At 43.8% G+C, this 13,094-nt stretch overlaps 1 protein-coding gene across 2 annotated transcripts in view; it reads right to left on the bottom strand.

The window, feature by feature from the left end:
• The window catches only part of LOC124595519 (adenylyl cyclase 78C-like), a 736,208-nt gene that overhangs the window by 393,774 nt on the left and 329,340 nt on the right, over window positions 1–13,094 (bottom strand). For both annotated transcript variants that reach the window (XM_047134287.1, XM_047134286.1), the window contains exon 4: window positions 1,828–2,012. In XM_047134287.1, the coding sequence (XP_046990243.1) occupies window positions 1,828–2,012 (185 nt within the window). The remainder of the gene's footprint in view (window positions 1–1,827; window positions 2,013–13,094) is intronic.

A 13,094-nucleotide genomic window follows, 5' to 3' on the forward strand; every position in this document is an offset into this window, starting at 1 on the left:
AGTTTTTCCTTACAGCTGTGTGGCCGTTCCGACGCCAACATCGATTTCCTGGGCGAAGTTTCTTATTGACTTGTTCAGACTCATGGACATTTTATCGGAAATATCGAGTAGTCTGTCCTCACACAAAAGGCTAGGATGACCACTTCTCGGTGCAACTGTCATTGAACCCGTACTTGGAAATCGCGATGTGGGAGTGTTGTCTCCGGGAAAACTGAATTAAATGTTTGACGAACTGAAACTGTGTACTTACCGCCAGCTTTGAACAACTGTTCGACCAAAAACACACGTTCAATGGTTAGCATTTTAACAGTGACAAAAACGAAGCAAACGAACAAAGGTACTAAACTTAAACGTTCACGTCAACACGTAACGACACACACCAACGATACTACTGACGCTGGCTGGGGTAAACGAAACAGTGGAATGTTGGGGGAGTCCACTTGAAGGGAAGTAACCCAGGCAGGCGAACAATCATACGGCACTGCGGAGAGACGTTTTGAACACCTCTTAGTATTTTGAATAGGAACCATGTCCGGAACTTACCACTTCCGTTCTACGACGGTTTCAGTTCAGATGTGTAGCGCTAAGAGAAAAACGTTTGAGAATTACTTCTCCTGGTATGCAATAGGGTAGACAGGATGAGGTATACTACTTTTTGTGGTGTCGTATCCAAAGATTAATTTACGAGACTGCTGTAGCGACAGAGGAAGATCTACTGGCACGAGTTCTGGCCGCTGCTCTGGAAACTGAAGAGACACCGGGTGGGACGGAGAATGTGTACAAGAACATGTTTCGTAAGTACAATCTCTGTAAAAACGTTGGTGGTCGCTGCATCGAGTCGCTGTTGTAATGTATCATTGTTGTTCTGTACCTACATTATGCTGGGTCCTTTTTTGTTCTGGAATAAGGGTAAACACGAAATGTTTGAGTGTTAATACAAACAAATGTGCTTAAGTGATAAAATGATGTTTCGTTATGTTTCTTTCGAATTGTTACCTAATAACCGTAGTGCGTCACGCCTGAATCAGTCCCTCAAGCAGAAGTGGATGAGTTAAATATCTGAACCGAAACCATAGTAGAACGGAAACGGTACGTTTCCGAATATGGGTTCCTATTCAAAAATTATGTACTCATCACCCCCTGCAAGTCCGAGAAGCTTTTAACGGAAATTTTCGAAAACCCAGTATACTACGTCTTGGTGAGAGGATTCTTTTCATATTAATGAACTGGAATTTTTTATTTTTTTAGGAATCCAGTTTATAAATGAATTTTTTCGATATAATTTATCCATCAGTTTATAGCGCAGTTGTGAGTCCGGGTTCAGAACTTCAACAGAGCCTGTTGTATTATGCGTAGAGTGTCTCTGTAAAGCACTTGATCGCTTTATATGTTTTTATGTTTTTAAAGAGATTGTTGCAGAATATATCTAGTGATCTACAGACTGCGTTTCTGTTCTATGTAGCCGCTAGCCACCAAACTAAATCTGTTGATAGCTACAAGAGAGGGGCTGTTTTTCAGGAACAACATCTGAAGTAACCTGCAGGTACGGAGACAGTCTGAGTCACTGCTTTTACCATAAGTTTCGTATTACAACACTACCTGTCTGAGCTGCCTCTCTAGAGAGGATGAGATCAAATTGTAGTACCTATGAACTGCCACGATACAATAGCGTGCACCCCCGCAACTTCAGGCTCAGATTTTCTTTAATGCAGGGTAACTTGCCAACTGAGTCAGCAACAAATGGAGAGTCGCGAGCCTGCTGCAGCCGATTTCTGGAAGCAAGCAGAGCAGACGCAGCGGAGAAAGGTATTGGCGCACTGTGCTCACCTGCTTGGAAGGCGCGGCGTAGTTGAAGGCTGAGGTGATGATGTGGATGGCGGCGGTGGCGCAGCCCAGGATCATGCACCAGCGCAGCGGCAGTGGCAACATCGCGTACGTCACGAACACGATAAACAGCACGTACCACACCAGGTACTCCTGGTACGGGAAGCCGATGCCGTCGCCCACGAAGCCTGCGCAAAGTCACACGTAGCCTTCGTAAGCACAGCGTCGAATTACGCCGGACACTGCTGTAAGCGACGAATTAACACATTTAGGTAAGACCTATGTCATTAACAACAAAACATTGCTCAAATATAAATAACAGTTTGTGACGGCTTATTTAGTGAGGTTTTTATCTGAAGATTGAAGGGAGAAAGTGAGAATTCTGCCAACTTGGTTGCAATGGTAATATCTCCGCGGATGGCGTTTTCCCTCGAAAGAGTGGGAATTGTGCGTATTGTGCGGTTCCCTGGAAAGCTGGTTCACCTATTAGATCTTCATCTATATCTACGTCCACACCCTCAAAACTACCGTGGGGTGCATGGGAGAGGTTACATCCCACTGTACCAGTTATCAGGCTTTCTTCCTGTTCCATTCATGTATAAAGCGCGGGAAGAATGATACCTCTGTGCATGCAGTAATTATTCTAATCTTAATCAACATCCCTATGTGAGCGATACGTAGGGGATTGTAGTTTATTGCTAGAGTAATTATTTAAAGCCGATTCTTGAAACTTTTTAATAGAATTTCTCGGGACAGTTTACATCTCTCTTTGTCTCCCAGTTTAGTTCCTTCAGTATCTCTGTGATACTCTCCCACGGATTAAACAAACCTGCGACCATTCGTGCTCCGCTTCTCTGTATACGTTCAATATTCTCTCCTAGTCCTATCTGGAACGGATCCCACACACTTGAGCAATGTTCTAGAACCAGTTGCATGAGTGATTTGTAAGAAATCCCCTTTGTAGATTGACCGCACTTCTCTAGTATTCTACCAATACGTTCTATCAATAAAATTCGTGAGAAAGTCATGACACTGATTTTTACCTACCGAAGTTTTTATTTTTTCAGACAACAGTATTAACCTCTTCAAAGTAGTTCCCTTCACCAGTTATACACCAGTTGAGTCGTTCCAATTTTGATAGCAGCACTGAAATGCTTCAACTGGAAGGACCTTTAAACATGTCGATCACACGTTTTACAGAAAAAGATTCAGATCAGGAGAACGGTGGGGCAGTGGAACAACAGGAATGCCTTGTTAGATCAAAAGTTCCATAATGGAAGTGGCCGGGACACATTGGGTGTTGCCATGATGCAGCATCCACCTGTGCGCAATGGCCAGTCTCACTCGATTCACCCTTTACCTGAGCCTTTCAGCAACAATTTTGTAAAACATTTAATTGGCAGTTTCTCCTGGAGCAACAAATTCCTTATGAACGATACTCCTATTGTCAAAAAAGCAGATCAGCATCGTTTTGACCTTTGATTCGCTCTTTCGAGTTTTTTACGGTCGAGGAGGTGTCTCAGTCTGTCACTACTCATTTTGCCGCTTTTTCTCAGGGCTTTTGAATAAAGTCCGGGATTCGTCACTTGTGATCACACGACTAAATCATTCGTGTCCACGAATCCCATCAAGAAGGTAAACGCACAAGTTTCTTCGAGTGTCCTTTAGTTGAGTGGTGAGGTTTTTAAGCACAAGTGTGCAAATTTTCGGTCAAAGTTTGTTGTATGGCGAAATTATCGAAGTTTGACAGGTCACACATCATCTTTAACGTTAAATGTCGGTGTGATCTCACATGAGTGTGCAAAAGGTCGATGTTTTCGTCGGTTTTGAAGTTATAGGTCTTTCTTAGCGCGGTTCACCTTTAACGTGTTCTCGACCATTGATTTACATCAACGAAAAACTTGTGCTCTTGGTAAGAAATGTTCCCAATAGGCCAGTTTCAACTTTTTAAAGGCCAGCCTCGAGGATTCCCCAAGCTTAACACAAAAATTGATTGCGTAACGTTGTTCTAAATTTCGCTGTTCCATTTTCTTTACTCCAAACAAAAACACTATTTCAATAATGGCGCTCTCAAAAATTACGTGGAGGCTTTGCGGAGGTGTAACGCGAAATGAGCATCTGGGAGGGATGAACACACCAGTACACAAGTAGAATAACACAGTGTTGCTAGATCGCTCGCAGTGTTCTCAGTCTCATATCTTTTCTCGCACACCTCTCACTTACTCAAGAACAAGTGTGTGGGGAAATGCCGGACATAGTAAAGTTAATGCACTTACGATAGGCCGGCCGCGGTGGTCTAGCGGTTCTAGGCGTTCAGTCCGGAACCGCGGGACTGGTACGGTCGCAGGTTCGAATCCTGCCTCGGGCATGAATGTGTGTGATGTCCTTAGGTTAGTTAGGTTTAAGTAGTTCTAAGTTCTAGGGGACTGATGACCACAGATGTTAAGTCCCATAGTGCTCAGAGCCATTTGAACTTACGATAGTGTTTGCTACAAAGCCCAACCGACAGCTGGGGTTATAGTCTGCAGATCGTGGCCCAGTGTTCAGCATCACTGCCTCGTTAGTGTTGGGTTCCAGATTCGATTCACGGTTGCGACGGTGGTTCTATTCGTTCGGTGTCTGGATGTTTGTGTTGCCCTAATCGTGTCATCTCATCTTCATCACAAAGAGGTGCGAGTCGCCAAAGAGCGTCAAATAAAAAGATTTCAACCAGATGGCCGAACAACCTGCCTAATAACCCATTTCACCTGGGGTTATTATGAAATCACAAGGGGTCTTGGAACCCGGAGGCTAGATGCAAGCACCGAATGGATGCAGGTCGGCAGCGAAAAAGTGTTTGTGCCATGTACCTGATGTTTGGCTGAAGGAATCGGCAACCACTCAGACACTGAAGCATCGCAGGTTTGCATATGAACAAGAGGTTGCCTCCCCGGTCTGCGACTATTACAACAGGGACGACAGACGGCAGGACAAGCGCCAGCAGAGGTCCTCCGTGCCAGGGACCTATTTCCTCTGCCGTGCCACGTGCTCAGAACTGGATCGGCACGAACTCCTCTGCACCACAGCTATATAGGGCGGCGCAAGCCAACAAATCAACAGTGCGCTCGACCGGAATTCTGGGTCAGTTCATGCGCCGGCTCTTAGCAGCCGCCGGCCGGAGTGTCCGAGCGGTTCTAGGCACTACAGACTGGAACCGCGCGACCGCTACGGTGGATGTGTGTGATGTCCTTAGGTTAGTTAGTAGTTTTAAGTTCCAGGGGACTGATAACCTCAGAAGTTGAGTCCCATAGTGCTCAGAGCCATCCGAACCATCTTAGCAGCCCATCAGACCCCAGTCGGAAGCCACCGCAGCGGGACCTACGACTTCCCAGCGATATTCCCAGACGTACCTGTCAGCCGACTACGCCGAACGCTCAACCTCCGTCGTTAGGGATTATCAGTGGCGTAGCCTTCAAGTTCCACTATGTTTATTCCCTACGCGTTCCAGGCGTATACCTCTTAATGTCTGAGAAGTTGTATTAATTCTCTATTGAGAAGAGTTTTCCTTTGTCATTAAATCTCCCTACTGTGGTCGTAAGAAACCCGTGTTCTTGTTTACCTGTGTTATTATTTCTTATCAAGCATCTTCCAGTGGGAGATTTATCAGTTTGTTTGCTGCGGTTTCCAGACGACCACTATACAGGGAACTTAACCTTGGAGGAGGAAGTTAGGCAGTGATGTGGAAAGAAGCCGACTGACCAATTTGAGTACGTCTCTGTGGATCTTTATGAGACAGCCAATGAAACGAGCGAAGACGTATCGGTATACGGGAGTTGGGAGGAATTGGAGTCTGCCAGTGTTAGGCTAGTGTTGCCCGATCGAAGATGGTTTAGCGAGTGTGGAGTGCGACGAGAGGTACCACGGCAGCAGTAAATACTAAGCGCGAAGGAAAAGGCTGTGAGTGTTGCCTGGAGTGCATAATAACGGAGAGGAGTCATCTGCATAAAGTGGTCGAGGGAAAACGTTGAATATGTTCGCAACTGCGAATATGGCCAACCATCAGCTGTAGAATGGAATGACGACAGTGAAAATTTGTGCCGGACCGGGACTCGAACCCAGATTTCCCGTTTATCGCGAGCGGTCGCCATACCATTTGGCTTGAGACCCAAAATTCCATATGTCGTCAATCATGCGCCCATAACCTGTAACCGTACATCCGTTATGTATATTCCCGTACAGGTGAAACATTTTGCTTGAAAGTCGATTTATGCGTCTATAACCTGTAACCGTAACATCCATTTTGTATATTCCCGTACAGGTGAAACATTTTACTTGAAAGTCGATTTCCCGGTGTCGTCTGATAAATACGATATTGCAGTGCCTATGTTACTCTGAATTACGATGTAATGTTCCTTTGGATATGCATGCATGTCCAAAGGAACAGGCACTGTGGCGACTAGAGCCGTTAGATTAAACGTATTCGAATTTGCGAATATGGACGATGGATTGACGACAATGAAAATTTGTGCTTGACCGAGGCTAGAATCCAGATTTCCCGCTTATCGTGAGCATGCATGCATGCCCAAAGGAACTCTGCATCTTAATTCAGGCACTGCAATATCATGGTGAAGGGAAGTCACTGTAGTTAGTATGCGGATGGGAGGAAGGAAATTGTTCGTTGAGGGACTGGAGGATCCGTAATTTTCTATTACTGTGACTAGTCCCAGTTACAAAGGGTGTTGCTGAGCCTTGACTGTTTTAACAAATACTTGAGCTAAGGTATGAAGCCAGAAATTAAATAATCAAATAGTTAAGTTTCAATTAAAATTTAATAACAGAGCTTCAATGTAAAATAAGTTCGCAAATAGAAATTTAATTACCAGATCACAGTTCATACACATCCTGATTTCTAGTTTCCGCAAAGTTCTATTGCCAACTTCAAAGCTGCTATGTGTGGCACACTGAAATCTGGGCACTGAAAATCTGGATGCAAACACACAGAAAAGACATTCATCTGCAATACTAAGTACACTAAAATACAGGCAATGCACAGATGTGTCAAATATATCAGAAAGAGCACATCCACTGCTACAAATGTGTGTGAGTCAGTTATCAACCTATACAGATTTGACAACAGTGCATGTGCTCTGTCTAATGTTTCTGTCACCCCTCTACCTTGCTGATACAGTTATGGCTATTATTTTAATGTCCTGTAGGGGAGTGTCTTTTCTGTGAGTTTACTTTCATGTTTTAAGTGTCCAGAAGGCATTGTGCCACACTTCGGGGCTTATGTTGCCTAAACTGTTAATCAGGATATGTATTAACTGCAATTTGGGAAATAAAACATGTACTTTGAAAGCTTTTTACATTGTTATAGAGATCGCTCTGATTCTATCAGTGTCAGATAATTAAGAAAGAGATTCACTCTTATTTTATACGGACATGTCTTTCATTTCATCATAATGTTTCCATCTATTTTCCGTTTTCGTTGCATTCCAGTGGGTTTTGTAATATTTGTGTGTGGCAGATGTAAGAGACCTGAAGAGTTGTTCATTTAATTGGAGTTGTTGTACAGTTTACGGCTTTGATATCCCTAAGATTTATCCGATTCTTTTGAACGGATGCTGGATCTTCGGGAAATGAGCAGTCAAAAGGGGGTAATGCGACATATTTAGTGTATTACACTTGAGCTACGTCGTCAACATTTTATAATGAAGCTGCCGACTCTTTAATTTAAATTTATAGGTGTTGGGAGGACAGGTATGAAAGGGAGCCGAAAGCTGGTAGCCAAGTAAAGGTACGTCACAAGTTTTCGAAACTGATTATTCAGCACCATAGCTGTACATTTAGCTTCCTTATTGAAACGCCATCAGACATTCCTCAGGCATTAAGGACGATCATAGACACCCAAATCACCGAGATGCTTGTGCTGCATCACAATCATAAAACGCGGGAAAGCAACGGAGTCACACAAGAGGAAATACGAGGGTCATTCAATAATTAAAGAGACAGTTTGGTCTGGGGAAAAAACTGTTAGTAGGGCAAGTTTGGTACTTTTATGGCTTTAATTTGGCATCACTAGGATGAGCCCTGATCAGCTGATGTATCAACATTGTTTTGTTTATAACCTCAAAAATGCATTTCAAAATGGCGAGTCCGCTTGAAAAGTCCACATTAGTTGAACAACGTTTTGTTATTAATTTTTTACTTGCTGAAGGCGAGAAATCATTGAATATACACTGTAGAATGTCTGAACTTTAGGGTGAAGGTTGTATGAATATTGCAACTTTTTACAAGTGGGTAGAGCAGTTCAAAATTAGTCACGACTCAGTGACTGACGAACACCGTTCTGTCCGACCAGTTGCAGTTTCATCCTCCTCACTTGAAAGTCGAATTAATGACATATTTCGTGCTGACAGGCATGAGACTGCTGAAATGATAGTTGATGAGATTCAAGTTAGTACTGGTGCACCCATAACATTATCTGTAACAAGCCGAAGTACCGCAAAACATGTGCAAGATGGGTCCCAAAGGAATAGACGAGGCTACACAAGGAAACAAGTTTGAGAGTGTGCACAGAGCTAAAGAAACGTTATGAAAGAGAAGATAAGCACTTCCTTAACTAAATTTTAACTTTTGATGAAACTTGGGTTCTTTATTATGAGGCAGATCAGAAAGACAAGGCATGGAGTGGAAGCACACCAACAACTATCAAGAATAAATTCGTAAGGCAAGCATCAGCAGAAAAAGTGAAGTTGACGACGTTTTGAGATGCTGAAGGTCGAGTTTTCTTGTGATTATTTCGAAGAGCAGCGTACAATGAACAGCGAATACTACTCGGATTTGCTTTCAAACAAGGTGAAGCCATCCATGAGAAAGTCGTGGATCTCAAAGGAGGAGTGCAATTCTCCAGCAAGACAACGCAAGTCCACATATTGCCCAACTAACCAATGAAACCATCGACAAAACGGGCTGAGAAGTACTGTCTCATTCTAATTACAGTCCTGATTTAGCATCTAGTGATTTCCATTTGTTTACTGCACTGAAAGAGGCATTATGTGGGAAGAGGTTTCAGCACAACGAGGACATGAAAAAGATTGTGGGAAATTGGTTCAAACATCAAGATAAAAAGCTCTTTGCAGCCGGAATAAAAAAGCTTGTAGCCTGTTGGAACAAGTGCATGATGTTCAAGGGGATAATGTTGAAAAGGAGAAAAGAGTATGGTTTTTTTTAAAAAAATGCTTTTTTCTCCACACCAGTTTGTCTCTTTAATTATTGAATGACCCTCGTATGTTGTTAGGGCAAAACATAATCGCAGAAAGGAACGTAATTTTCTGAAACATTAATGTGCCACGTCCGCGTGATCCCAGACTTCGAGCGCAGTCGGGGATTCCACTTCTGCGTGTGGACTTTCATAGCATAAAACCACTTATCAGTAAGACGTTAACCCCTCTGGCCCGGGTGCACGCACTGATGCCTCTGGGAGATGATCTCGGGCACTGCAGAAGTGCCATTGATCGCTGGTCACAATGTGGCGTCCTTTGTCATCAGTCCACATCTCCTGGCAATGGCACCATTCCAACTGGCAGTCTACACATGGGACGGTAAGTACCTACTTTGGCTGCTGCTCGTCTTCGACCAATGGTGCTGGATGACACAGAATATTGCAGGAAGTCCGTTACTTGTTCTCGAATGGGAGGCGTTACGAAGTAGGCGATGCACAATACTGCGATCCTGCCTTGTGGTGGTCAAATGTGGTCAACAGAGGTCCTCACGACTAGTATGCCTGACCTCACGTTCTCATGCCCTCCAACGTCGGGCCATTGTCACACCTGAATGGCCCACAAATTTGGATATTGCCCGATTCCACCAGCCGCCAAATTGAGACCCACATTAAGGCCACTTCCAAACCCTCAAGTGCTGAAACTTCCTGGCAGATTAAAACTGTGTGCGGGACCGAGACTCGAACTCGGGACCTTTGCCTTTCGCGGGCAAGTGCTCTATCAACTGAGCTACCCAAGCACGACTCACGCCCCGTCCTCACAGCTTTACTTCTGCCAGTACCTCGTCTCCTACCTCCCAAACTTTACAGAAGCTCTCCTTCTTGCACTCAAGTGCTGATTACCCTGTCTCACACGAGAACACTGGATCTCCGTGTCCTTCACAATGATCACTCCACCTCTGACGCTGTTCACGCCTCTGATATACCGTACGAGCTTAGTAACCATACTAAACACGAACAACACTAATTCAGCCTGGTGACATTGCAGCTGTATACATTCTCGTCAGTGGTGTGCACTTGTACGAAATTACATTGATATTCGACCGTTTCTTCTGGCACTTCACTCTTTTTTGTCTGGGCATGCACAGGGTGATTATAATTAAAGTTAAACTTTCAAAACGCTGTAGAAATAACTCTTCTGGTCAGAATGACGTTAAATTGCAACGGAATATTATCGGAGAAGGGGAAAACGAATGGCAGAAGGAAAAAATAGGGTATGTGCCAGAAAACGTAAATTAAAACACCTGTCATGCGCACAAGCCATTGAAGTTGGTATCAATACGCTGGGTACACGGCTTTTCCTCCTTTCACGTCTGCGACGTTCGCCATGGCTGTTTCAATGCTGGATCGCGCTCTGCTTGTAAAGCTGTATTACAAGAATGATGACTGTGCACACGCCGCTCTGCAGAAGTTCCGGACCCTGAAGGGTTTGAAAAAAGGCGTTGGTTCGATGACTGCCGTGCGTCTGTCGAAAATTATTCGGAAATTTGAAAAGACGTGTTCTTTTGGTGTGCAACCTTATAGAGGGAGGAAACGAACTGGCTCGACGTCAGTGGAAGCAGTGGCCATAGAAATGAAGGAGGAGATGAGTTGTGGTGTGCAAACGTGCAGAGCACGGAAAGTTGCTCGAACAATGGACATACCCGTGAGCACGGTAAGCAAAATCCAACGAAACATCCTTCTTTGATATCCATTCAAAATTACCCATGTGCACGAGTTGCTTCCCGTTGACCTGCCAGCAATAGAGACCTTTGCTTTAGAATTTCTTGCTTCCATGGAAGTGGATAATGATTGACTGTGGAAGATTTTGTGGACAGAAGAAGCCCACTTCCATCTGACAGGATATGTCAATACACAGAATTGTCGAATATGGGCAACGGAAAAGCAACACGCAGATCAACCAGTACCACTTCATCCTGGAAAGGTCACTGCGTGGTGCGGGTTTACGGCATCATTTATCATAGGGCCATATTTTTTCGAAGAGACAGGGGCTTCCGGTAGCGTTACTTGTACCGTCACTTGTAGGCGCTATGAGTGTCTTTGGCGCAACTACGTCATTCCAGCTCTCCAACAGCGTGGATGTGTGGATGGGATCATTTTTATGCAAGATGGCGCGCCTCCGCACATTGCAAATCCAGTGAAGCAGCTGCGGAAGCGCAATTACGGAAATGCTAGAATTATCAGCCGCCATTTCCCTGCAGCCTGGCCGTCCCGATCACCTGATCTTAATCCATGTGACTTCTGGCTGTGGGGCTATCTGAAAGATGTTGTGTTCAGGTTCCGACTGCAAACTTGGCTGCATTAAAGGCACGCATTGCGCGATACATTCTGATCAGTGGTGGAACACGGAAACACTTCAATCACTGGTGGAACATGTTGTTTCTCGATTTCAACTTGACGAAGAAAGCGGTGGACAGCTTCCTGAACATGTTTTGCGCCAGTCACACGGAAATTAATAGTCCCATTTGATTTTGATTCGTGCTTCTTATGAGGCTTTGTAGTGTCAGGACAATTAATAACCAATGTGACTGATGCTTTGAGGCGTAGCGCCGTATACCGATCCTGTCTTGGAGGCGGTTAAGTGGGAGATGTGTGTCAGAGCTGGATAGTGACAGATGGTGACGCGAGACTAGACGCGCACGTAGCTTATGTAACAGCCGCTAGATGACAATATTGGATAGGGAACTGATTTAATTTCGATTGTGCCCACTAGAATGCACTAAAGTAATAGAATGTTTTTCATAAACTGTTCTAGTATTTTCATAAAGTGTTATTATGTCTTTTTTGCGTATGTAAAATGTTATCAATGTGTTTTAGCAGTATGAATGATGGGTGAGTGTGGTTTAAGGTTAATATGAAGATAATTGTTTAACGAGTTATGTGGTACGATTTAGCGTGGGAACATTTCGAAGAAGTATGGATATGGACAAAGGGGACTTTTGTAGAATAGATTTGTAAAGTAAGTTTATGGTGAAGGGAAAGTTAATTCAGGATTAAATAACAATAGTAAATAACTTTATGTATAATCAAAACTCCAGCATATTAGATAATTACGTCGGTAAAAAAGGCAGTCGTTTGGTTTGCTATTTTGCGATTGGTTATTGATGAAAGCGCGGATTGGCGCGGGAGAATGTTGTCTTGCTATTGGCTGTTGAGTAAACTGACCAATGATAAAGTAATATTCTTTGCGCGCCTTTCTCTGCAGGTAGAGAAGACTTAGAGTATTCTAGAGAGGAGAGGGAGCCTAGCCATGAAACATTCCGGACGTGTGTAGTAGTAGTATTTCCGATGGAAACGATAAGTTGCCCGATCTAGCAGTGTTTCATACATCAAAAATGTAAAGTGACGGCATAATTATACCGATGGGTGTGTAGAAATTTCGGAATTGCTAAGTGACGAGAAAAGACATAAATTCCGCGTGGCGTACTGAGCAGGTCGGTGGCTAAAAACTGTGACTGCATTTGGTACCGACATTTCGTGTGAAAACTTTCTCCCGAAACGTAGATTTAGTGACTTTAATTGCAGCCTTGTTCACGTCGAAGTACAGTAGGTTTCGCTCGGCTTCCCTACTGATGATATGCTGAGGCAATGTTCACAGGTAGGTGCAGGTACATCGTAAAGGGACGGAATGAACCGCTCCGTCGCAGCTTCTTATACTGGTTTTGGCGTCAGGACAATTAAAAACCTATGTGATATGACCTTGCCTTGGTGGATGGGCTTACGTAACTGACAGATCACACCTGTACACCCATGCACACTGAGTAGTACAGTTTGTTTAACGTCAAACATACACCTTAGGCTTTGTTGTATTATTCATTTGTCATTTGTAGTCGACCACTATTAGATTATGGTGCTTACAGCCTCATCTATTGCTACATTTTGTAACTATTTATTTTTCTTCTGCCATGCGTTTTTCCCCTTCTCCGATAATATTCGTTGCAATTTACGTCATTATGACTAGTGGTGCTTTTTCCACAGTGGTTTTTATGTTTAATTATAATCACCCTCT

The sequence above is a fragment of the Schistocerca americana genome, chromosome 2 (assembly GCF_021461395.2).
Source record: "Schistocerca americana isolate TAMUIC-IGC-003095 chromosome 2, iqSchAmer2.1, whole genome shotgun sequence".
Taxonomy (NCBI): domain Eukaryota; kingdom Metazoa; phylum Arthropoda; class Insecta; order Orthoptera; family Acrididae; genus Schistocerca; species Schistocerca americana.